The sequence below is a fragment of the Bos taurus genome, chromosome 1 (assembly GCF_002263795.3).
Source record: "Bos taurus isolate L1 Dominette 01449 registration number 42190680 breed Hereford chromosome 1, ARS-UCD2.0, whole genome shotgun sequence".
Classification (NCBI taxonomy): domain Eukaryota; kingdom Metazoa; phylum Chordata; class Mammalia; order Artiodactyla; family Bovidae; genus Bos; species Bos taurus.
The window spans coordinates 132,184,392-132,209,494 of NC_037328.1; the positions used below are offsets into that span (position 1 = coordinate 132,184,392).

Here is a 25,103-nt window from a genome sequence, read left to right on the forward strand (position 1 = left end):
TATGAGCACACAGCACCACTAGAATTGCCTCTGAAACACCTCCAGTAAGAAAGGAGATGTTTGACTCCTCCACTTTTAATTTAAACATGATTAGAACTGGATCCCCTGATCTCCATCTATGTAGAGAATAGAATTAGACAAAATGACCACATGTCATTTCCGTTCAGATGATTTTCTGACAACGTTGGGGCAGGAACTTCTCTCCTAGGTACTCTACATACTCATCTCATTTAATCCAACCAGCAAGCTTCAGAAAGTAAATATTACTCCTACTTACAGATGACATAGCAGAGCCTCAGAGAGGTTACATGACATTCCCAGAGTCACCCAGTGAATGGCCAGACTTTAAGCTCATGTCTTTCCACGTTTCTAGACTCTGTTGTGTGGGGTGATTTTTAACTCCCAAGGAACAGGATGCACTTAGATCACTTAAATCAGACTCTAGGGATGGGTCCCGGAGATCAGGGGTTCTCAAGCTCTCCTGTGACTTGAATTTGCATTGAGGTTAAGAACCTCTGCTCTCAACAGGCTTCCCTTTAAGAACTGGGGATCCTTTCCAAGACAGCCTTAAAACCAGATTTTTCATGTATGAGGAGAAGCTGGGGTGGGGTTTTACAAAGGCCAAAAAGCAGACGTCATGCCCTGAGGAGTCTCAGTTTCCTCCCAGCTCTGCAGCTGGATCCACCTGTGTGAGGACCCTCATCCTCTGCTTCTGGGGCAGGTATGGAGACACCTTTCCTCAGCTCCTCAGCAGCGAGCCCTTTTCCTGTTTATACTTGCCTTTTCAAGCACAAGTTGCTACTGCACACACCCACCCTCAGAGCTGTGTAGACACTTCCTTATCTCCAAATGCCCCATGCCTGCCTTTCCAACAACAGCTGCCAGCCTCCAGCAATGATCTTGGCTGGAACCCTGTGCTTCCAGGAGCCAGAGGGAGGTGGTGCTGGTGCTGCCCAGGCACTGTGGGTGGAGGCAGAGCTACAGCAGCCTCCGGTGCCCCTCCGGCTACCCCAGGGCCTGGCACTGGGATCCCATTGCTTCCACCATGTCCTACCATGGGAGAGAGGGCAGGCAGAGGAGCCCACATCCTGCACCAAAATTCCTACTGGTATCCATTCCAAAAGGACTTCCCTGTAGCTCTAACAGTAAAGAATCTGCCTGTGATGCAGGAGACCAGGGTTCGATTCCTGAGTCAGGAAGATCCTCTGGAGAAGGGAATGGCAATTCACTCCAGTATTCTTGCCTGGAGAATTCCATGGACAGAGAAGCCTGGTGGGCTACAGTTCATGGGGTGGCAAACAGTTGGACACGACTGAGCGACTAACATACACACACATCCATTCCAATGGTCCCACTCCCACCCCCTAGCTCTTCCCTTCTTCCTCTGCTTGCTGGCTCTCAACTCTGGGCATATCCCTAGGGTAATAATAATAATACAAATAGCTGAGTGCTATTACAAGGCAGCACTGCCCTGAGCATTTACACTTTTCATCTCACCCCCAACCACCCACCAAGGCAAGCCGTTGCCCCTCTCACTCAAGTGGCTGAGCCGGGATTTGAATCCCATCTGTCTGACTCTGGAGGACCAAGTTCTCTCTCAGCTCTATCTTCACCTCCTCCAGCAGGGGCTCCCTCACCTTCTAACCCTCCTGGTTTCTCCCAACTCCCACGCTCCTCAGGAAGCTCTGACTCACTCCATTAATTTAGAGGCTGCCCCGACCTCCCCGTGTCCTCACTCCCAGCAGAGGGTCACCTGTCACCCAGAGAATACAGGTCCCCAAAGACCTTTCATTTGCCTTTCCTGTGTGTCCCCGGGGGTCACATCATCACCCACAGCTGTCTTTGTACCTCCACTCAATCCCCCAGTTGGCAGCCTGCCCAACATCCCCGCTCCTCCTGCTCCATGAGACCACTTTCAAGAGGACCTATTTGGGGGACTCCCTCAGGTGCAGCAGCAGCCGTCTGTTCTCCCTTCTCTGACTCTCTCCCTGTCCTCCATTCTCTTCAAACCCTAGGTTTCCCAGAATCCTAGCCTGGTTCTATTTGTCCCCATATCTTGTCCCTGGACACCCTCACCTGCTCTCAAGCCGTTAGCTATTAATTTCATTTTGTGTGTCTGTGACCTGTCTGAGTCCCAGGGCCTGATTCCCAACTGCCAATCAGACATCCATGGGATGATGTCTGTTAGGAATCTCAACCTCAAAGAGCCCAAAGCCAGCAGCATCTCTTATTCCTCAGACCAGCCGCCCCTCCTGGGTCCTCTTCCTTGGATGGCACTCCTCCTAACCCCATCTGGAAGCTGGGTGCCATCACCATCTCCCCCACCTCTGTCTCACGGGAACTGGTCACCGAGCTCTGTCCCTTCTAACTCAACCATGTCTCTAGAATTTGTCCTCTCCTTCCCATGCCTCCCCCTCCTCTAGGATCACGATCCACCCTGGTTCAGCTGGAATGTTACAGCCCTCTCTTCACTCTTCCCATGGCCTGCAGGTCTCTCCTACTCCAGCTCACTTTCCACACCACAGCCAGTGCGACTGTTCTGTAGGCAGACCTGGACCAGATCCCCTCTTCTTCCATGACGCTCCTCTACTGATCTGATGAGACTTCATGTCGAAGCCCTTCACCGTGTGACCAGCTGCTTCCTCACCCCCAGCCATCCAGACCCTGCTCCTGCTCTTTCCCCTCACACCCTGCTACACACTGGGTATTGTTTGCACTCTGCCAGTTTGGTCACCAATCCAGATTCTTCCCTTACTTCTTTCTCAGTACGTTTGCCAGGTTCCATTGCTATAGAAAAGTTATTTATTTCCAAAGGGCTGTTTTTGGTCACTGTGATCATGTATAGACCCTATTGCCAAAGAAGATGCTTACACAGGCAACAAAGATGGGGCCAGTAAGCCTCAGATGGGAGGCAGTGTTAAGAGTTAATGATGTGTGATCATGGTAGGGAAAGGCCGTCCTAGCGCTTCTACCCACTTCCAGAGCACTTTTCCTTCCAGAGACAGTCAGGAATAACTTCCAAAGTCTCATTTCAAAATGAGAGAGAGGAAGCAGCTGGCAATGTTTTCAACAGACCAGTTAGGGTTGTCTATGTTTGCAGCATTCTGACTTTATAAGACTCATTTGATGCTGAAGAGAATCCCAACAGTCTCAGTGAGCACAGCTGCTGCAGGGGAGGCTGCTGGGGTCAGGGGAGTAAGGAGAGAAGGGCCTTACTTGAGTTCTGGTTAAAGCGGTGCTTCAGAGTGCTCCAGGTCGAGGTCAGCGAGCCCAGGGTGGCCCTGACCCGGAGGCTGTACGACACAGTGGCGGTGATGTCCTCTGTGATGTCACACTCAGGCCTTTGAGTGGGTGAGCACCAGATGCTGGGGATCCAGATGTGGCTCGTGTACAGGCTCTCATACTCCCTGGCCAAAGAGAGGAGGGGACAGCGTCACACCAGGCCCTTCCACCCTGGCTCAATGATGGTTTCAAGTAACCGCCTCCTCCGCTAACTTTTTATGGGCCAGGAAAACAAGTATTTGCTCCACATTCCTTTCCTCCCCTCTCCTCCGTCACCAACCATCCCTTCTTTCTGACTCCTTCTCCAAAGACAGGGAGCCTCAGGCATCAACCCCGCTCTGTCCTGGTCTCTCCATCTGCACGGTCACCACCCTAGTCTCAGCGACTGTCACCCCTTGCCTTGCTGTGTCTCTGGACAGATTTTCCTACTTCCCTTCCTGCCAGTCTTCAGACCATTTGTCACTCAGCAGAGCAGAGCATTTCTCTCCTTAGTGACTTCCAAAGAGCCTAGAATGGAATGCATACTCTCCCCGGCTGACAAGAATCTCTGGCCTTCTTGCTCCGCCCCTAAAGGTGATACTCCCTCCACACGGTCCTCCTCACGATTCCTCCAACTTGGCAACGTGCTGCTGTGTCTCAGTGCCCTGCCCTCAGTGTGAGTGCCCTGCATTCACACTGCTTGCCCACTCCTGTCCTTCAGATATTGGCTTAAATATCACATCCTCAGACAGACCTTCCCTAACCATCAGATAAAAAGCTGCCACAGAGCCAACTCACTGTGCAATGGATTTTAGCTCCCTCCTAGAACTGATTTCTATCTGAACTTACCCACAGCAGTGCTGCCTGATAGAACTTCCTGTGATGGTGAAAACCTTCTGTATTTGTGTTGTTTTACAATGGCACCCCACTCCGGTACTCTTGCCTGGAAAATCCCATGGATGGAGGAGCCTGGTAGGCTGCAGTCCATGGGGTTGCTAAGAGTCGGACACGACTGAACGACTTCACTTTCACTTTTCACTTTCATGTATTGGAGAAGGAAATGGCAACCCGCTCCAGTGTTCTTGCCTGGAGAACCCCAGGGACGGGGGAGCCTGGTGGGCTGCCGTCTATGGGGTCGCACAGAGTCAGACACGACTGAAGTGACTTAGCATAGCATAGCATACAGTAGCCTGTAGCCACAGATGGCTGTTAAGAACTTGAAATGTGGTTCATATGACTAGGAAACAGACTTTTGAATTTAATTTTGATTAATTTAAGTATAAATAGCTGTCCGTGTCTAGTGGCTACCACATTGGACAGTGCAGACCTAGTGTACTTATTTCTTTAAGTTTTTACTGTCTCCTCCTCTAAATGTAATCTTCTTCTGCCTGGAAACTTTGTGGTCTGTACCCCTGAGCCTAGGAGAATGTCTATGCATGTAGCTGCTTGGTTTGTATGAATTGTTAGTGAGCTTTACTGAGTACCTTTTGCATCCCTGTCACTCCTTGACAGCTCTGAGAGCCTGGACACCTGGAGAAGGACCAGCTGACCTATAGGGTCACAATTTGTTTTGGCTCCTGGAGGCAAGCGTACTGTCAGGAAAACTGAGGTCTCACCGACCCCTAAAATATCTGAGTCTCCAAATAATTTCTCTTCCTCAAGTCAGAGCCAAACTCATTTCATCTTAAGATTTTCTTCAGCTTTAGACAACTGACTCACTGTTGGAAAGAAACTTCACGAAAATGTGTTTATATACTTTTGTGTTCCCAGAGAGTTCACTGCCAAATCCATGGGACAATTTCCCTTGTTGCTTCAATTCTCTTAGGGCCCATGAAGACAGAGGAGGCAGATCATAGGAAATCATCTTTCTCTGGGCTCACAAAGCCTTCTTGAGCTCTGGAATGAGGGCTGTGCCTCTAGGAATCAACTACTGCCTAAAGGAGAGAAACTGAAAAACAAAACAACAGCAACAACAACAACAAACGCTCACCCCTGGTACTCGACAGAATAGTGTACTATTTCTTCAGGCACAGTCACTGGGCTCCATGTCAAGACGTGCTTCATGTTGGTTGATTGCACAGAGAGGTTCTGAGGGGCAGGTAGAACAGCCACTCCATCTGGGACCAAGGAGACAGACAAGCTGACAAGGCGAGTTCACCTCAGGGAATGCCACAGCTTCAGGTTAGTTTCTAACGAAAAGTCAGACATGCTTAGGAACTAGTCAGTCAGTCATTTCAGTCCCTCAGTCATGTCCGACTCTTTGTGACCCCATGAACCACAGCACGCCAGGCCTCCCTGTCCATCACCAACTCCCAGAATTTACCCGAACTCATGTCCATTGAGTCAATGATGCCATCCAACCATCTCATCCTCTGTCGTCCCCTTCTCCTCCTGCCCTCAATCTTTCCCAGCATCAGGGTCTTTTCAAATGAGTCAGCTCTTTGCATCAGGTGGCCAAAGTACTGGAGTTTCAGCTTCAACATCAGTCCTTCCAATGAACACTCAGGACTGATCTTTAGGATGGACTGGTTGGAACTAGAAGAAACTCTAATTTTACCATATTTGTGTTCATGCTAAATATTGCTATCATCATTGTAATTCTCCCTTTGGTGATTAGCATATTAACATTAATATTAATATGTATGTGTATGGGTGCTTAGTTGTGACTCTTTGTGACCCTATGGAATACAACCTGCCAGGATCCTCTGTCCATGAGAATTTCCAGGCAAGAATACTGGAGTGGGTTGCCATGCCCTTCTCCATGGGGATCTTCCTGACCCAAGGATCAAACCCACATGCCCTGCATCTCCGGATTGCAGGCTGAATCTTTACCACTGAGCCATCTGGAAAACCCAGTTAATATTAATAATAATAGCTAACATTATTGACATTAATAATGGTTAGTATTTTTGGTCACCTGATACAAACAGTCAGCTCATTGGAAAAGTCCCTGATGCTGGGAAAGATTGAAGGCAGACGGAGAAGAGGGCATCAGAAGATGAGATGGCTGGATGGCATCACTGATGCAATGGACATGAACTTGGGCAAACTTCAGGAGATGGTGAGGGACAGGGAGGCCTGGCGTGCTGCAGTCCATGGGGTCGCAAAGAATCAGACATGAATGGGCGACTGAACAACAATATTACTGAGCACTTACCAAGCTCTATCTATGCCGTGAGCTCGATTATCACATGATTTTCTCATTTAATTCTCATGACCATACTGGGATGTAAGGACCATCAGTTTCTCTGTTGTACAAGTGAGAAAACTGAAGCACATTATATACAACCCTTGTGTCACACTGGCCTCGATGCAGGCCTGGACTTTGTTTGGACTTTGCCACTGAATTTGTGACCATAAACACGTTGCATAAACCTGAGCTCCCCACCTCTACATGGCAAACCCATATCGGCTCCTGCCGGCTTCTTATCACCAGCCCCTCTTGCTACTGCCATCCTCAGAGCAATTCCTTTGTGTCCCCAAAATGGCCAAACGTGGCACAGCTGCTATTTGGAAAGTGCAGGCTCAGGTCTGCCATGGAAGGAGTCCAGTACAGAAGGGCACCAAGCCAGTTGGGAGACTCCACCCCAGACAGCCTGCAGGCCTCTGAGCCAGATGAGACTCAAGCATCTGCTCATGCAGCTGTGTGCCCAGAGTGTGCACACAGTGGGTCTACAGCTTGCACACAGAATCAAAGCTGATTTGTGATTCTTGTGATTCTTCACAGAATCATCTGTGAAGCTGATCCCTTATAAGGACTTTGCAGCCCCAGTCTGGATCTCCTACTGTGGTTTCCCCTCTGACTTTTACATACTCCCCTTTTAATGCCCAACACCTGCCTCCTTTTGCTGTTACAGTTGCAGTGATAACATCAACAGCACAGTGTGTATGAGGCTGGGACCCTCGCCTGGGGCTTTTCATCTTTGTGTCTGTCTCCAAATTGGCACCTGCTGTTCGTTATCAAGTCCTGTAACCATGAGGGGATGGGGGCTGCCAGGAACATCCCACTTAGTGCCCTTGTGGGCACTAATGTAAGACCCTGGTGATGCAGCCCAGTCTCACTCTCAGCATCCAGGGCTTGGCCTGTGAGGAAACACCTGGGGTGCCCTCAAGGGAGGCTTCCTGCCCTCCCCACCCTTATACTTGTCGTCATCCAAGGGAAGAAAGGGCAAAGAGCCAGCTGCAATAAGATAGCACAGGAGGGCAGGGTGTAGTCCCTCTGACATGTTTCCTCTGGTGAAGTAGACAAAACATTTCCCTAGTCAGATATGTGAGGATTTTAAAACTATAAACATAAAGAACTCTCAAAAATGAAATCTCCTGGCCCAGATACTGGAGAATACGAATGTGAGATGTGAGACTTGGACCATAAAGAAAGCTGAGCACTGAAGAATTGATGGTTTCGAACTGTGGTGCTGGAGAAGACTCTTGAAAATCCCTTGGACTTCAAGGAGATCGAATCAGTCCATTCAGGAAATCAGTCCCGAATATTCATTGGAAGGACTGATGCTGAAGTTGAAGCTCCAGTACTTTGGCCACCTGATGTGAGGAGCTGACTCATTGGAAAAGTGTCTGAGGCTGGGAAAGATTGAGGGCATGAGGAAAAGGGGGAACAGAAGATAAGATGGTTGGATGGCATCATCAGCTCAATGGACGTGAGTTTGAGCAAACTCTGGGAGATGGTGAAGGACAGGGAAGCCTGGCATGCTGCGATCCATGTGGTCACAAAGAGTCGGATACTACTTATCAACTGAACAACACCACAAACTATGAAATAGTTAAAGAGAAAGTAGTACCAATTTTATACAATATCTTCCAGAAATCAAAGAGGAAAAAACTTACTTTATGGGGTCAGTATTACCCTGATACCAAAATCAGACAATATTATGTATATATTTTTAAAAGCAAAAGACTACAGATCAATATGTCTCAGGCACTTAGATGCAAAAATCTTTGACAAATACAATCCAAATTTGGTGTTGTATAAGACTATATACCCTGATCAAGTGGGATTTATTCCAGGTATGCAAGGCTGCTTCAGTATTTGAAAATCAATTAATGTAATCCACCACGTCAACAAGATCAAGAAGAAAAATCATAATTGTTTCAACTGACACCAAGAAAGCATTTACAAAATTCAACACCCATTAATAATTTAAAAACAAAACAAAAAGAAAAAAAGAAACCGTTTCTTTGAATTATGAACAACAGGAATTATTTCAATTTGATAATGACCATCTATAAAAAACCTACAGCTGGATTTTCCTGGTGGCGCAGTGGATAAAAATCTGCCTGCCAATGCAGGAGACACAGGTTTGATCCTTGATCTGGGAAGATCCCACATGCCGTGGAACAGCTAAGCCCGTACAGCACAGCTACTGAGCCCAAGTTCTCGAGCCTGCCAGCCACAACTACTGAAACCTGTGCACCTAGAGCCTGTGCCCACAGCAAGAGAAGCCACACAGTGAGAGGCACTGCAATGAAGAGCAGCCCCTGCTCACCGCACCTAAAGAAAGCCCATGCAAATCAGTGAAGATCCAGCATAGCCAAAAGCCACCTACAGCTAGCATCTTGTTCAATGGTAAAAGGCTGGATGCTTTTCCCTATATCAAGAATGAGGCAAGGATGCCCACACTTATCACTTTTATTTGACATTGTACTAGAAGTTCTAGCAACTGTAATAAGGCAAACTAAGGAAGTGAAAGACATTACAGCTTGGAAAATAAGTGATAAATCTCCCTCTATTTCCAGGTGACATGTTAGGCTATGTAGGAAATCCCACAGAATCTACCAAAAAAGCCTCTGAAAACTAATAGTGAGTTTGGCAAGTTCATGGGATATAAGATAAACGTTAAAAAATTAGTTGTATCTCTAAATACTAGCAATGGACACTTACATGCAGAAACTTAAAATATTATTTGCAATCATTGCCCCTCCCCAAAAGAAAAACTCATGTGTAAATCTAATGAAACATATCTTTCTATGGGGAAAACACCACAATGCCAGTGAAAAAATTTCAAAGAAAATCTAAATAGATGGAGAGGCATACTGTGCTCATGGATTGGACAACTCAACATAGTTAAAAAGGTAATTCTCCCCAAATTGATATATACGTTTAACAGGGTTCCTATCAAAAACCCAGCAAGGTTTTTTTGTGGAGATAGGTAAGCTTTTCCTAAAATTTAAGAGAAAAGGCAAAGGCACAAGAATAAAACAATTTTGAAAAAGCAAAAGGTAAGAGAACTCAATCTACCCAATTTTAAAACTTACAATAATTAAGACTGTGTGGTATTGACAAAGCAATAGACACATAGATTGATGAAACAATATAGACATCCCAGAAATAGACCCACACAAATATGCTCAGCTGATTTTTGGCAAAGGTACAAAAGCAATTCACTGAAGGAAGGATAGCCTTTTCAACAAACAATATTAGAGCAATTGGCTATTTGCAGGCAAACAAAAAACCTCAACCTACATCTCACATGTTAGCAAAAATTAACTCAAAGTAGGCCATGGACTTGATGTAAAATGTGAAAGTCTAAAACTTTTAGGAAAAAACATAGGAGAAAATCTTCAGGGCCAAAGATTTCTCACACTTGACATCAAGGCATGATCCATAAAAGGAAACATTTATAAACAGGCATCACCAGAATTAAAATCTCTTGCACCACAAAGACCCTGTTAAGAGGATAAAAAGACAAGATACAGACTAGGAGAAAACATTTGCAAACAATATATCTCACAAAGGATTGTTATCTAGAACATATATATAAAGAATACTCAAAACCCAACAGTAAAAAAAGCAAGCAATTCAATTAGAAAATGAGTAAAAGATGTGAAGAGTAATTTCACCAAAAAAGCACACACAGATGGCAAACAAGCACATGAAAATATGTTCAATATCATTAGCTATTAGGGAAATGCAAATTTAAACTTCCATGAGAGAGTGCCACACAGCTATCAGAATGACTAAAAATTCTTACAGTGACAAAACCAAACCCTGGTGAGGACGCAGAGAAAGTGGGTCCCTCATCCATCGCTGGGTGGGAACAAAGTGGCACCACCACACTGGAAGGCCGTTCAGCAGTTTCTTGCAGAACTAAACTTGTAAATTACTACACAACCCAGCAAGTGCACTCTTGGGCATTTATCCCAAGGTAATGAAAATTTATATCACACTAAGTTTGCACAACAAATGTCCATAAACAAGATGGAATCAGCCCAGATGCCCACAGGTGAATGGTTAAACAAATATGGTATATCCAAGAAAAAGGAACAAACTACACGAAACAATCTGGATGAATCTCCAGGGAATGACACCAACTGAAAGAAGCCAAACCCCCAAAGTTACATACTGTATATTTCTATTTTTATAACATTTTCAAATGACAAAATTTTAGACTTTGAGAGATTAATGGTTGCCAGGAGTTAGGAAGAGTTGGGAAAGGCACAGTAGTGAGAGATGGGTGAGGTTATAAAAAGGCAACAAGACATATCATTGTGATATTGGAAATGTTCAGTATCTTGACTGCGGTGATAAATATACAAACCTTCACACACACACATACACATTCTCAAACAAATGCAAGTAAAGCTGGGGAAATCTGAATAAGATGTGTGGATTTTGTCAATACCAAGGATTTCAATATTCTAGTTGTAGTATTATACTATTGTTTTGCAAAATACCACTGGGGAAACTGGGTTTTCTGTATTATTTCCTTTTTTTAAAAATTTATTTGGCTACACCAAGTCTTTGGAGAAGGAAATGGCACCCCACTCCAGTACTTTTGCCTGGAAAATCCCATGGATGGAGGAGCCTGGTAGGCTGCAGTCCATGGGGTCGCTAAGAGTCGGACACGACTGAGCGACTTCACTTTCACTTTTCACTTTCATGCTTTGGAGAAGGAAATGGCAACCCACTCCAGTGTTCTTGCCTGGAGAATCCCAGGGATGAGGGAGCCTGGTGGGCTTCTGTCTATGGGGTCACACAGAGTCGGACACGACTGAAGCAACTTAGCAGTAGCATACCAAGTCTTATGAGGTATGAGGGATCTTTTTTAGTTGCAGCATGCAGGATTTTTTTTTTAAGTTTTGGCATGCAAACTCTTAGTTGTGGCATGTGAGATCAAGTTCCCTGACCAGGGATCAAACCCAGGGCCCCCTGCATTGTGGGGGTGGAGTCAGCCACTGGACCACCACGGAAGTCCCTCTGTGTTATATCTAATGAAAAGTGTGAAAGTGTTAGTTGCTCAGTCATGTCCAATTCTTTGCGACCCCATGTCCTGTAGCCTGCCAGGCTCCTCCGTCCATGGGATTCTCCAGGCAAGAATACTGGATTGGGTTGCCATTTCCTACTCCAGGGGATCTTCCTGACCCAAGGATTGAACCAGGGTCTCCTGCATTGCAGGCAGATTCTTCACCATCTGAGCCACCAGGAAAGCCCACTTATTTCTTATAACTGCATAAAAATCTAGAATTACAACAAAATTTCAGTTAAAAAATACAGTGCCATCACACCTAAAAAAATAACATTAATTCTGATTATCTGAATGACAGGATACATTTTAAAAGACCATGATAGGATAAACTCAAACAGGATGAAATGCATCTAGGAAAAAAGTTGTATAATTGAGTGCAGTCAATTAAATCAGCGAGGGAGACTGTTTACAGAGGGAGACCTAATGATTAGCCATCCCAATGATTAGGGCACTTACCAAGGCTTTAAGGAAGACACTCTGAGGTTGAATTTCTGGATATGTCTTTCTTCATGAAGGGCACACAGGCAGGACAACAGCAAGAGATGTCCCAACTTTTAGGTCACTCCATTATGCTATAGAGCTTCCCTGGTGGCTCAGAGGTTAAAGTGTCTGCCCGCAATGCGGGAGATCTGTGTTCAATCCCTGGGTCAGGAAGATCCCCTGGAGAAGGAAATGGCAACCCACTCCAGTATTCTTGCCTGGAGAATCCCATGGATGGAGGAGCCTGGTGAGCTACAGTCCATGGGGTTGCAAAGAGTCGAACACGACTGAGCAACTTCACTTTCTTTCATTATGCTATGCAACAGTTTGCACTTGTGTAACTGTCTTCACCTAGCTGTGCAATTCCAAATCTAATTCCATTATGGGCAAAATACTGTCTCATTCCTATATTAAAATGAAAATTACTGCTTCTTTCTGAGCCCTATGAGCAACATCTTCAATATCTTTATTCCACTTGTAGAGTATATTCCAAATTCTATCTTGGTTTCACTGTAGTTTATGTAGCACACACACACATTGGGAATGAGATGGAAAATCAGTAATGCCAATGAACTACTGATGCCAGGGTATGTTTAATTGGGTCACATAGAAAGTATGGAAGAGGACTTCCCTGATGGTCCAGTGGTTAAGAATCTACCTTCCAAGGCAGGGGGCACAGGTTCAGTCCCTGGTCTGGGCACTAAGATCCCACATGCCGTGCAGCCAAAATTTTAAATTAAACACACACACACACACACACACACACACACACGCACACACACACAACTAAGGTGGCACTACATGAGGAAGGATCCGTTTTATGCTAGGACACTAAATAGGGAACTCTAGTTTCAGCTCAACTCTAAGCGAGAGTGACTCCTTTCACCTATGAGAGGTTTTAAAATCCCCTCCAGTTGTTTGAGAAGGCACACGGTGGTCCTTAGAACGCAATTCAATGGAGAAAAACAAAACTTTGTCATCCACCCAGCAATCTCATTAACAAGAAATGTCATCTAAGAGCCAGGAGTAATATGTATTGAAGTCAAGTCCCTGAATAAACCAGTTAATAGACACTCTCCCTGATGTAAATAAGCAAATACAAAAACAAAGAATACAGTTAAGGGACTTCCCTTGGTGGTCCAGTGGTTAAGACTTCACTGTCCAAGGCAAGGGGTGCAGGTTCCATCCTTGGTCTGGGAGCTAACATCCCACAGCTCTCACAGACAAAAAATACAAAATGTAAGACAAAAGTAACATTGTAACGAATTCAATAAACACTTTTAAAAAGTACTTAAAAAAAAAAAAGGAATACAGTCAAGGGGGAAGGGGAGAGTAAGCTTGTAGTGAGAATGGGAAAGACACATTAGCCATAGGGAGGAGGGTACAAAATGGGGAAGTTTTTTGCTCAGCCACACTGGGTGAGAATTCTCCCGGGAGCTGGAGTGAGATGTTGGAATATCTTCTGGTCATTTGGTTCCTCTGAATAGTTACACTCTTGTCACTATAGAGAATTATTCTCTTTTAACTGTCTGACTCAGTATCTCAAGAAGGCCCATGGGGTGGAGCCTCTTGGATGGTGTTTCCAACAAAAACTTGAGCTGGGTGACTGTGACCTGACTATTAAGATTTTGGTGCTCAGTGTGGCAAAACTAGCTGAGCAACATTTTTTGCACAGAGCTGCATTCACAAAGCTGATCCCTTTTTCTTGTGGCCTGTTCATTTTCTATTGCACTGCAATATATTTCCACAAAGGCAGTATCTTAAAACAACATAGATTTATTATTGTCCAGTTCCATAGGTCAGGAATCTGAATCAGGTCTAACTGAGCTAAAATCAAGGCGTTGGCAGAAGAGCAGGCTCCAGGGAAGACTGTTTTCTTGCCATTTCCATTTGCTGGGACAAGGCCCCACCTTCTTGCGCACGGCCCCTCTTTCCTCCATTTTCAAAGCCAACAATGGCTGGTTAAGTCCCTTTCATGTTTCAAATATTTCCCTGCCTCTTTTTCTGTCCTCCCATCCCTCTCTCCCTGGATCCAGGAAAGCTTCTCAGCTTTGAAGGACTCATATGATTAGATTGGGCCCATCCAATAATCCAGGATAATCTCCTAATCTCAAAATCCCATAACATTAATCGCATCTTAATGTGGGGGAAAAAAATCCCCTTTTCCACAGGGTAACATATCCACTGGTTTCCAGGAATTAGAGTATGGACATCTTGAATTCCCCTGGTGGTCCAGTGGTTAAGACTCTGTGCTCCCAATGCAGGGGTAGGGGTTCAATCCCTGGTCAGGGAATTAAGAACCCACAAGCCACACAGTCAAATAAATGTTTTTTGAAAAAGAATGTGGATATCACTGGGGGACCATCATTTTGACTACCACTACAGGGGCTTGCACTTTAGGGGACACTGGTACTGCAAACTGACATGACATGTCTCTCAATTACAGTAGATTATTTCAAGAGAATCCCCTTGTATGTGATCTGAACAAAAGAGCAAGGCCGAGCCAGGACATGGCTGCTAAACAAGTTGCTGGCATCACTTGCTGCCTAGTAACTAGTGCCCACATCCCAGCTTCAAAAGGTATGCAAACCAGTTCATGCCTCAGGAAAGTGGTCTATTGTTTCAGGATCTTGAAGTATGGTCTGGATCAGCAGCAGCACAAAACCCTGCAACCTATGCCCTACTGAACCAGAATCTGCATTTTAACAAGACACACCACCCCAAATCCCAGGTAATTCATAAACATTAAAGTTTGAGAAGCACTGGTATATAGAGGTTAAACTAACCTTTCTCAATCTTGGCTGCCCATTACAATCACTGGGGAAGAGGCTTTTAAGTTTTATTTTGAAATAATTTCAGACTTAACAGAAGAGTTACAAAATAGTACAGAGAGCTCCCATATACCCTTCAGTCAGTTTTCCACATGTACACAACCAGGAAACAAATATGACAAGGAAGACATTAACATTGGCCCAATATCCATAATGAAGCCTCAGTCTTTATCTGAATTTCACCAAATTTTCCCGTAAATCTCTTTCTCTCTTCCTTCCTTCCTTCCTTTCTCCCCTCCTTCCTTCCTTTTTCCTTTTTTCAGGAACCAATCCAGGTCCTACATTTAGTTGTCATATCTACTTAGTCTTCCCCAGTCTGTCCTCAGTCTTTCCTTGACATTTTTGACAGGAACAGGTCAGTTGTTTTGTACGATATTCCTCAGTTTGGGTTTGTCTAACATTTTTTCATAATTTGATTATGGTTGTACATTTTTGCCATGTACTCATATATCTTATGACTGGTGGAGTTACCCTTGACCACTTGGTTAAGGCAGTGTCTTCACTATAAAATTACCATTTTCCCCCTTATAATTAATAAATAATTTAGGGGAAATACTGTGATACTGAGCAGTGATTCTTTCTCCTCAAACTTTCATCCATTAATTTTTATATTTATTGGTGGATGATACTTGCAACAATCATTGCTATGATGTTCTCGCAGTGGTTTTGTTGTGTTCATTGGAATTTTGTAAGGAAGAGTTCTTCCCGCTCTACCATTTGTGATTTGTAATAATCAGTGTGGACTCATAGAAATTTATTTTATTCTACCAATGTTGATTATGTTACTCAAATTGTTCCATCTTCGGTTATTGGGAGCTATTTTGGATTTTGTGTGCTTTTGACTTACTTTCATCTCTCCTTCTCTTTTTTCATGTTGTTTTTATTAATAGACTTTTAATTTTTAGAATAATTTTAGATTTATAGGAAAAAGTACAGACAGTAAGTACAGGGTTCTTGTAAACCCTTCACTCAGCTTCCCCTGATGCTAACATCTAATATAGTCATGATATACTTGTCAAAACTAAGAAACTAACATTGATATGTTACTTTTTAATTAAACTCCAAACTTTACTTGGATTTTGCCAAATTTTCCACTGATACTCTTTTCCATCCCAGGTTCCAATCCAGGATACTTGTGGCAGCTTGGCCCCCATCCTTCTTTGAGCACTTCCTTCATTACCACAAGATGCTCCAAACTTGTATTTTCTCTTCCCAGTTATGGAATAAACCCTTCTCTAAGGAGTCTGACCCAGGAAGTTTTTAAAAATCCCAGAGCCAAGGCAGCACCCTAGATTAATTAAGTCAGATTTCTGGCTTTGAAATCCTGGCTGCTGCTGCTGCTGCTAAGTCGCTTCAGTCGTGTCCGACTCTGTGCGACCCTATAGACGGCAGCCCACCAGGCTCCCCCGTCCCTGGGATTCTCCAGGCAAGAACACTGGAGTGGGTTGCCATTTCCTTCTCCAATGCATGCCAGTGAAAAGTGAAAGTGTTTGTATTTTTAAAAGCACTCCAGGTGATTCCAATGTGCATTTGAGATTGAGAACCACTGACCTAGACCTTACTTCTGGGGCCTGAAAGATAGTTAAAACTATGAGTGATATATGGTATCACTTTTATATGGAATCTAAAATACGACAGTAAAGAACCTGTCTATGAAACAGAAGCAGAATCATGGACATAGAACAGAATGGTGGTTGCCAAGGGGGAGGGGATGGGGAAAGGGGTGGAGTAGGAGTCTGGGTTAGCAATGTAAGGTTTTATAAATAGAATGGATAAGCAACAAGGCCCTACTGTATAGCACTGCTACTGCTAGGTCACTTCAGTCGTGTCCGACTCTGTGCGACCCCATAGACGGCAGCCCACCAGGCTCCCCCGTCCCTAGGATTCCCCAGGCAAGAACACTGGAGTGGGTTGCCATATCCTTCTCCAATGCATGAAAGTGAAAAGTGAAAGTGAAGTCGCTCAGTCGTGTCCGACCCTCAGCGACCCCATGGACCGCAGCCTACCAGGCTCCTCCATCCATGGGATTTTCCAGGCAAGAGTACTGGAGTGGGGTGCCATCGCCTTCTCTGGTATAGCACAGTGAACTGTATTTAATACACTGCGATAAACCATAATGGAAAAGATATATATGTATAACTGAATCACTGTGCTGTACAGGAGTAATTAACACAAAATTATAAATCAACTATATTTCAATTTTAACAACTATGAATGATAAATCCTTAGACTTGAGCGTATTTCCCAGTAGGCTCTTATGTTCCCTGAAGACAGGACACTCTGTTTTGTTCATCTTTAATCAGCACCTAATCCAGAAACTGAGACATAGTGGGTGCTCAGAAATTTAAAATGAATGAAAACAAAATACGTGAACCAAATCTTGGCTCAGTGAAATTGGCCTCAGCCTGAATTTTTTTCCCCTCTGATTCCTATCTAATTCAGATGACCGTTATATCTACTACTGGGGCAAGAATCCCTTAGAAGAAATGGAGTAGCCATCATAGTCAACAAAAGAGTCCAAAATGCAGTACTTGGGTGCAATCTCAAAAATGACAGAATGATCTCAGTTCATTTCCAAGGCAAACCATTCAATATCACAGTAATGTAAGTCTATGCCCCAACCACTAAGGCCGAAGAAGCTGAAGTAGAACGGTACCATAATGACCTACAAGACCTTCTAAAACTAACATGAAAAAAAGATGTCCTTTTCATCATAGGGGACTGGAATGCAAAAGCAGGAAGTCAAGAGATATCTGAAGTAACAGGCAAATCTGGTCTTGGAATACAAAATGAAGCAGGGCAAAGGCTAACAGTTTTACCAAGAGGATGCACTGGTCATGGCAAATACCCTCCTCCAACAACACAAGAGATGACACTACACAGGAACATCACCAGATGATCAATACTGAAATCAGATTGATTATATTCTTCGCAGCCAAAGATGGAGAAGCTCTGTACAGTAAGTGAAAACAAGAGTGGGCAATAACTGTGGTTCAGACCATGAACTCCTTATTGCAAAATTTAGACTTCAGTTGAAGAAAGTAAGGAAAACCACTAGACCATTCAGGTAGGACTTGAATCAAATCCCTTACTATTATACAGCTGAAGTGACAAATAGATTCAAGGGATTAGATCTGATAGACAGACTGCCTGAAGAACTATGTACAGAAGTTTGTAACATTGTATAGGAGGCGGTGATCAAAATCATCCCCCAAAAAAAGAAATGCAAAAAGGGAAAATGGTTGTCTGAGGAGGCCTTACAAATAGCTGAGAAAAGAAGAGAAGCGAAAAGCATAGGAGAAAAGGAAAGATATACCCATCTGAATGTAGAGTTCCAAAGAATAGCAAGGAGAGATAAAAAGCCTTTTTAAAGCAAACAATGAAAAGAGACAGAGGAAAACAACAGAATGGGAAAGACTAGAGACCTCATCAAGAAACTTAAGAGATAACAAGGGAATATTTCATGCATAGATGGGCACAATAAAGGACAGAAATGGTATGGACATAACAAAAGCAGAAAATATTAAGAAGAGGTGGCAAGAATACACAGAACTAACCACAAAGTTCTTAATGACCCAGATAACCACAATGGTGTGATCACTCATTTGGAGCCAGACATCCTGGAGTATGAAGTCAAAGGGGTCTGAGGAAGCATCACTATGAACAAATCTAGTGGAGCTGATGGAATTCCAGCTAAGCTATTTCAAATCCTAAAAGATGAAGCTGTGAAAGTGCTGCACTCAATATGCCAGCAAATTTGTAAAACTCAGCAATGGCCACCGGACTGGAAAAGGTCAGTTTTCATTCCAATCCCAAAGAAAGGCAATGCCAAACAACATTCAAACTACTACACAACTGTACTCATTTCACCCACTAGCAAGGTAATGCTTAAATCATTCAAGCTAGGCTTAAACAATATGTGAACCGAGAACTTCCAGATGTACAAGCTGGATTTAGAAAAGGCAGAGGTACCAGAGATCAAATTGCCAACATCTGTTGGATCACAGAAAAAGCAAGAGAATTCCACAAAAACATCTACTTCTGCTTCACTGACTACACCAAAGCATTTGACTGTGTGGATCACAACAAACTGTGGAAAATTCTTAAAGAGATGGTAATACCAGACCACCTTATCTGCCTCCTGTGCAACCTGTATGCAGGTCAAGAAGCAGCAGTTAGAACTGGACATGGAACAATGGACTAGTTCCAAATTGGGAAAGGAGTATGTCAAGCCTGTATATTGTCACCCTGCTTATTTAACTTATATGCCAAATACATCATGCAAAATGCCGGACTGGTTGAAGTAGAAGCTGGAATCAAAATTGCTGGGAGAAACATCAATAACCTCAGATGTGTAGATGATACCTCCATTATCGCAGAAAGCGGAAAGGAACTAAAGAGCCTCTTGATGAAGGTTGAAGAGGAGAGTGGAAAAGCTGGCTTAAAACTCAACATTTAAAAAACTAAGATCCTGGCATCCAGTCCAATCATGGCAGATAGATGGGAAACAATGGAAACAGTAACAGACTTTATTTTGGGGGCTCCAAAATCACTGCAGATGGTGACTGCAGCCATAAAATTAAAAGATGCTTGCTCCTCGGAAGAAGAGCTATGACAAACCTAGACAGGATATTAAAAAGCAGAGACGTTACCTTGTGGATAAAGGTCCGTATAGTCAAAGCTATGGTTTTTCCAGTAGTCATGAATGGATGTGAGAGCTGACCACAAGGAAGGCTGAGTGCTGAAGAACCGATACTGTTGAATTGTGGTGCTAGAGAAGACTCTTGAGGATCCCTTGGACAGCAGAGAGATCAAACTAGTCAAATCTGAAGGATTTCAAGTCTGATTTGAATTCAACACTGAATATTCACTGGAAGGACTGATGCTGAAGCTCCAATACTTTGGCCATGTGATGCAAAGAGCCAACTCATTGGAAAAGACCCTGATACTAGTAAAGATTGAAGGCAAGAGGAGAAGGGTACAACAGAGGATGAGATGGTTGGATGGCATCACCGACTCAATGGACATGAGTTTGAGAAAACTCTGGGAAGTAGTGAAGGACACGGAAGGCTGATGTTCTGCAGTCCATGGGATCGTGAAGAGTCAGACATGACTGATCAACTGAACAACAACAAGAGTTCCTATCTCACATTAGACCTTTGTGCCCTTCTGAGGTTTACGCTCACCACAAAGTCCTCGGGCAAATTTCCCCAGCAGAAAACCTTGCATCTTCTTCCTTGCATGACTCCACACTGGCTTTCTCCTCAGGGGGTCTGCTGTCAATTCCCCTCATTTGGATCTGCTTCTGTCACTTTTACCTCAATAGCCCTTCTGGCCAAGTGTCAGAAAATGTAGAAGCATCTTCTTTATTACTTTCACTTTGTGCCTCCAACCTTTTCCTGTCCTGCTTATGTGCCAGCTTCTTCTGCAGAGAACTAAAAGTGCACAGGCTCTGTGGGCACCCAAACCAGGCTCAAATCCCAGTTCTCCAACTTACAAGATGTATACTCTTGTGTAACTAACTGAATCTAAGTCTGTTCCCTAGTGTATAAATGGGGATTATATCACCTCCTTTGCAGGACTGGTGTGAGATGTCAAGAGAATGTTTTTACTAATCTAGCACACAGTGTGTGTGCATAAATGGCAGTTGTGATGGTCACTGTTGTTGCTGTTTTTATTATTATTATTGGTAGTGGGAATCAGTTTCTTGAATCACACAAATTACTTGAAAGGGACAGGGCAAGGCAAAATAATTCTATAAAAGAGAGCAAGAACTCTACCCATCTCTCCCAAGGATCTAGAGTAATAGTTCATTTAGATGTTGCTGAAATCATTTCAGGCTTCAACACAATTCAGAGGAAATGATCAAAATCACATAAAGGTAACCTCAGCTAAAGCAAATATTTGCTGACACCACCACCAGTTTGCACAACCAACAGATGGTAACATGGGGTGGGCACCCTGACATCCTCAGAGTGCCTTTGTTTGCATAACGTCGTTTGACACCTCCCAACCACAAGGTAGCTATTTTGACCATTTTACAGACAAGGAAATTGAAGTGATGTGATACATTCACTGAACTAGCAAGTGATAAAAATCAAGACTCACCCATAGGTCCTTCTCACTCTGACATCCTTGCGGCTTCTAGCACGTTTTTTTTTGGGGGGGGGCGGTGGGCAGGGAGAGACAAGGATAGTGGTGGTTGTTTTCGTTTCCTTGTTTTTCTGTGCAAGTTTACAGGTATCAGAGGAGTACTCACCTCTAGGTCTGTTTAAAATAGTTTTCCTTAAAAGGCTGGACTGCTTCATTGAAGAAAATGTCAAATTAACAAATGGGTCAAGGGGATCAAAAAAACATAAATTTCCTGTTAAAAAAAATTAGGAAAAATATGCTGGCTTTTCCCCTTCTCATGCAGCCTCCCCATCTTCTCCCTTGGGCTTAGTGGAGGAGTAGTTTCCTGGCAACTTGTTTGTCCCACCAACTAATCAATCGATCAACTAACTAACCAATCAACCAACACGCTTAGCCTATGCTATGGGCCATGGGGACACCAGGAAAGATGCCTTGGCCCTGCCTTCAGGCCAGTGTAGGAAACAGAAATAACCCACTGAAACAGAATACACGGGGTCAAGGGTCAAAGGAGAGAGGTCTGGTATGGATCTGCAGGAGCAGGGTCCCCCTGGAATGATGATGGGACGATGGGTTTGGGGTGGAGTAAGAACTAGAGATCGAGCTTCTGGTGGAGAAGAACAATAATAAAGTCCAGGAGGAGGAAATGAGGGGGTTACATGCCAACTGTGAAGACAACAGCTGCCTGTGGCCTATACTTGTTTACAAGGAGCTGTGAGAAAGAGGATTGGAGTCTAAATACAGTGGGTCACGAAACAAAGAGCAAATTTACATATCACGTGCTGAGACACAGAGCTGTGAAGGGCTGTGAGCTACACAGGCATAAATTTGATGTTTAAGTCAGCTCCAAACATCTGCTAATCACCTTGGCACTGATTTGTTGCCTGATTTAAACTCACTGGATGATTAGTTCTCAATGTTACCCCCAAAAAAGAAAAGAAAGTATGAAAAAGAAAGTATTCAATATACCCATCAACAGTGCAAAGCGTCTAGTACCTTGATGTATTCAAATTAGAAATTTCTCTTAAATGCTGACAGGAAGAAACATCAAAAGCAAAAGAGCTGCGATTTCATAACAATAAAACATGTAGGTGCAAGCAGCCAGAAATGGAGCAGAGAAAATTATGTAATCTTAACTGGCAGGCAAAATGCTCCAAACCAAATACTTTTAAAAATGTTACAGAGTACCTGACCAGGAGAGGAATCCAATTTTCATAAGTCTTAGACCCAATATTAAGGTTGCAAAGTATGTCTTCTTATTCGCCTGTGTTTTGTTAGAATCTTTATTTTACTTAAGCCTCTCCTTACAGAGAACATCTCTGAGGCACAAACAGAAAGACTGAAATAATACTGTTTTGTGGCTTTTAAAACTCGATAATGAAATGAATAATAAAATGCATGTGGATCTCTGCTCACCCTCAAACTATTTGTTCTGATGCTTTATCTTTCTAGATTGCTCTGTGGAATTTAACAGAAGTTTCTTAATAGAATGCAGGCCTCTTCTTTGTGGGGATGGAGGATTAGGAAGTGAAAAACCTTTTTAAAAACAGACATAAGGTGATCTATACATATATTACAACCCCCCCTGGGAAAGCATTTTTCAGTTTCTTAACCTATAGTTGAATCCCAGCCTATTGGCAGTATTCTAATTAATACTTACCCACAAACAAACAAGGAATCAAGGCGTAGGAAAACCACATGATAAGACTTGTCTTGATTTCTTCTAGAACCATTTTGAGGGTCGGTGTTTGGCAGACTCAGCTTGACCTGGAATGCTGTTTCCTTCCAGAATGAAGTATGCTTTCCATCTCAGCCATCCTTGCTTCGGGACACAGATGTTGGAGCTGAGTCTGAGTTGCTGTAAAGCCTGAATTGTTCTGGAAAGAGGAACCAGCCCGGCTCCGAAGAGGCAGGCTGTGCAGCACCTTCCTTTCCGCCTAAACCTAGATATTGCGTCAAGTGGGAGTGGCCTAGGAGAGTTCCAGAGAAAAGGTACCTGGGAAGCTTAAGCGTGGTGGGGGGAATTCCCTGGTGTTCAGTGGTTAGGACTCTGTGCTTCCACTGCAGGGGACACAGATTCGATCCCTAGTCGGGGAACTAAGATCCTGTGTGTAAATAAAGTTAATATTACTGTTACCTTTTTTAAAAAGATAAAAAATCTGCCTGGATCACAGGCTCTAACCTGGGGGACCCTGGATAGACCTCTAGAGGTCTCCTGGGCAGTAGCAGGCAAGATTATCTGACCCTCTCATTATAGCTGTTCTCTTTCACAAGGCTCCCTCTTGTGAGTTCATTGGAGGTGGGTACTTTTTTGCTACATCTCCACTTCAGAAGTAGAGATGTTTAAAAAAATTTTTTTTAAATATCTTTTTGAAAGTCAGGAGATGAAGAATATATAGCTTCATATTTGTTTGCATTTGCAAAAAGAAAACCTGGAAGGAGACAGAGAAACTACCAAGGTTGTTTATCTGGGGGCAAAGGGAGTAGGAATTGGGAAGATGGAGGAGAAAAATGGGAACCAGACTCTTTCCAGTAACTTGTTTGGGGAATTTTAAAAACTGTTTTTATTGTGGTAAAATACACATAAAATTTACCATCTTAACCATTTTTCCATATACAGTCAGTGGTATTAAATACATCCAAATTGTTATACAACCATTACCACCATCCATCCCCATAATTCTTTTCATCTTGTAAAACTGAAACTCTATACTCATTTAACAGTAACTCCCCTTTCCCCCCTCCCCCTGGAAATCACCATTATATCTCCTGTCTTGACGATTTTGACTACTCCAAGTACCTTGTGTAAGTGGAATCCCGCAATACTTGTCTGTGACTTGCTTATTTCAAACAACAGTATAACGTCCTCAAGATTCACCCATTTTGTAGCTTATTATAGAATTCCTTCCTTTTTAAGGCTGAATTATGTTCCATATACCACATTATGCTTATCCATTCATTGACACTTGAATTGCTTCCACATCTTCGTTACTGTGAATATAATGCCGTTCTGAACAGACGTACAAATATCTTGAGACTCTGCTTTCAACTCTTGTGGGTGCTATGTATCTTTTTATATTATTTGATTACTGAACCATGTGAATGTATTATTTAACTTTTTTTTAAATTGGAAGGAAATCTTATAAGGTTTGGCCCCTTAAAATGTCAGCTTTTTAAAGTCTCTAAACACTCTACATGTGCAAATGCATTAGTAAAAAGAACGTGAATTTTAGAGTGCAACATTTTAGTTACAGTGTCAGATATTATTTGCAATATAACCTTAGGAAAGTTATTTATTCATTCAACTGCCATTCACTAAGGGCTTATATATGCTAGATACTGGAAATTAATAGTTCCTGACCTCAACCACAAACTTCCCAACTAGTGGAGAAAATGGACATAAGAATAATCACAAATCAATATTGGAAATGAAGTGACAGAAATGTCATCAAAGGAATATAGGAGCATTAAACAGAAACAGCCTAGGGGATCAGAGAAGACTTCCTGGAGGAGGTGACTTTAGGGCTGAGTATTAAATGCTAATAAAAATCAGCCAGCTATAGTGTGTTTAGGAAACCCAAAGAAGTTTGGTGCAACTAGAGAACCAGGTTGGAGTAGCAAGAAATGGGGCTCATAGGCAGACAAAAAACAGAATTTGAGAGAGCTTTGAATACCTTGTCAAGGAGCAGTTTATCCTGAGGCAATGAGAATTAAAGGGACTCCAATCTGATCACATCATGCTCTGTATTTGAGTTTGAGAAAGTTTATGACTAGGGTGGAGAAACAGTGAAAGCGGCAAGACTGGAGGCTGGTAGGTGAGGAGGGAGATATTTTGGTCAGTCAGGTGAGAGATGTTGGCTTCCACTCGGTTTTCCCATGTCTCGAGAGAGAAGCGAACAAATTCAAAACTTGGAGGTAGAATTGACAGCTCCTAGACATGGAGTAGATTGGAGGAGGAGGCAAACATGATTTTCAGGTCCTAGGTTTGAGTAACTAGGTGGTGACAGCAGCTTAACCTAAATGTTAAGGAGGGTGGGGTGGCAGCAAGGTAGTCAGTGTTGGGGATGGTATAGAAAAAGTGTGCTTGTGTTCAGTTTGATACACTTGAACTTGAGGTGCTCCTAAGGACTGGGGGATGTAA

General features: G+C 43.3%; 1 protein-coding gene across 1 annotated transcript in view; it reads right to left on the minus strand.

Annotated features, from left to right (window-relative positions):
- The window catches only part of IL20RB (interleukin 20 receptor subunit beta), a 39,850-nt gene extending 17,009 nt beyond the window's left edge, over positions 1-22,841 (minus strand). Inside the window, 3 exon segments of the mRNA NM_001102175.3 lie at positions 3,217-3,407; positions 5,252-5,378; positions 22,623-22,841. Coding sequence (NP_001095645.1) covers positions 3,217-3,407; positions 5,252-5,378; positions 22,623-22,695 — 391 coding nt within the window. The 5' untranslated portion in view covers positions 22,696-22,841.
- Between the last annotated feature and the right edge of the window lie 2,262 nt (positions 22,842-25,103).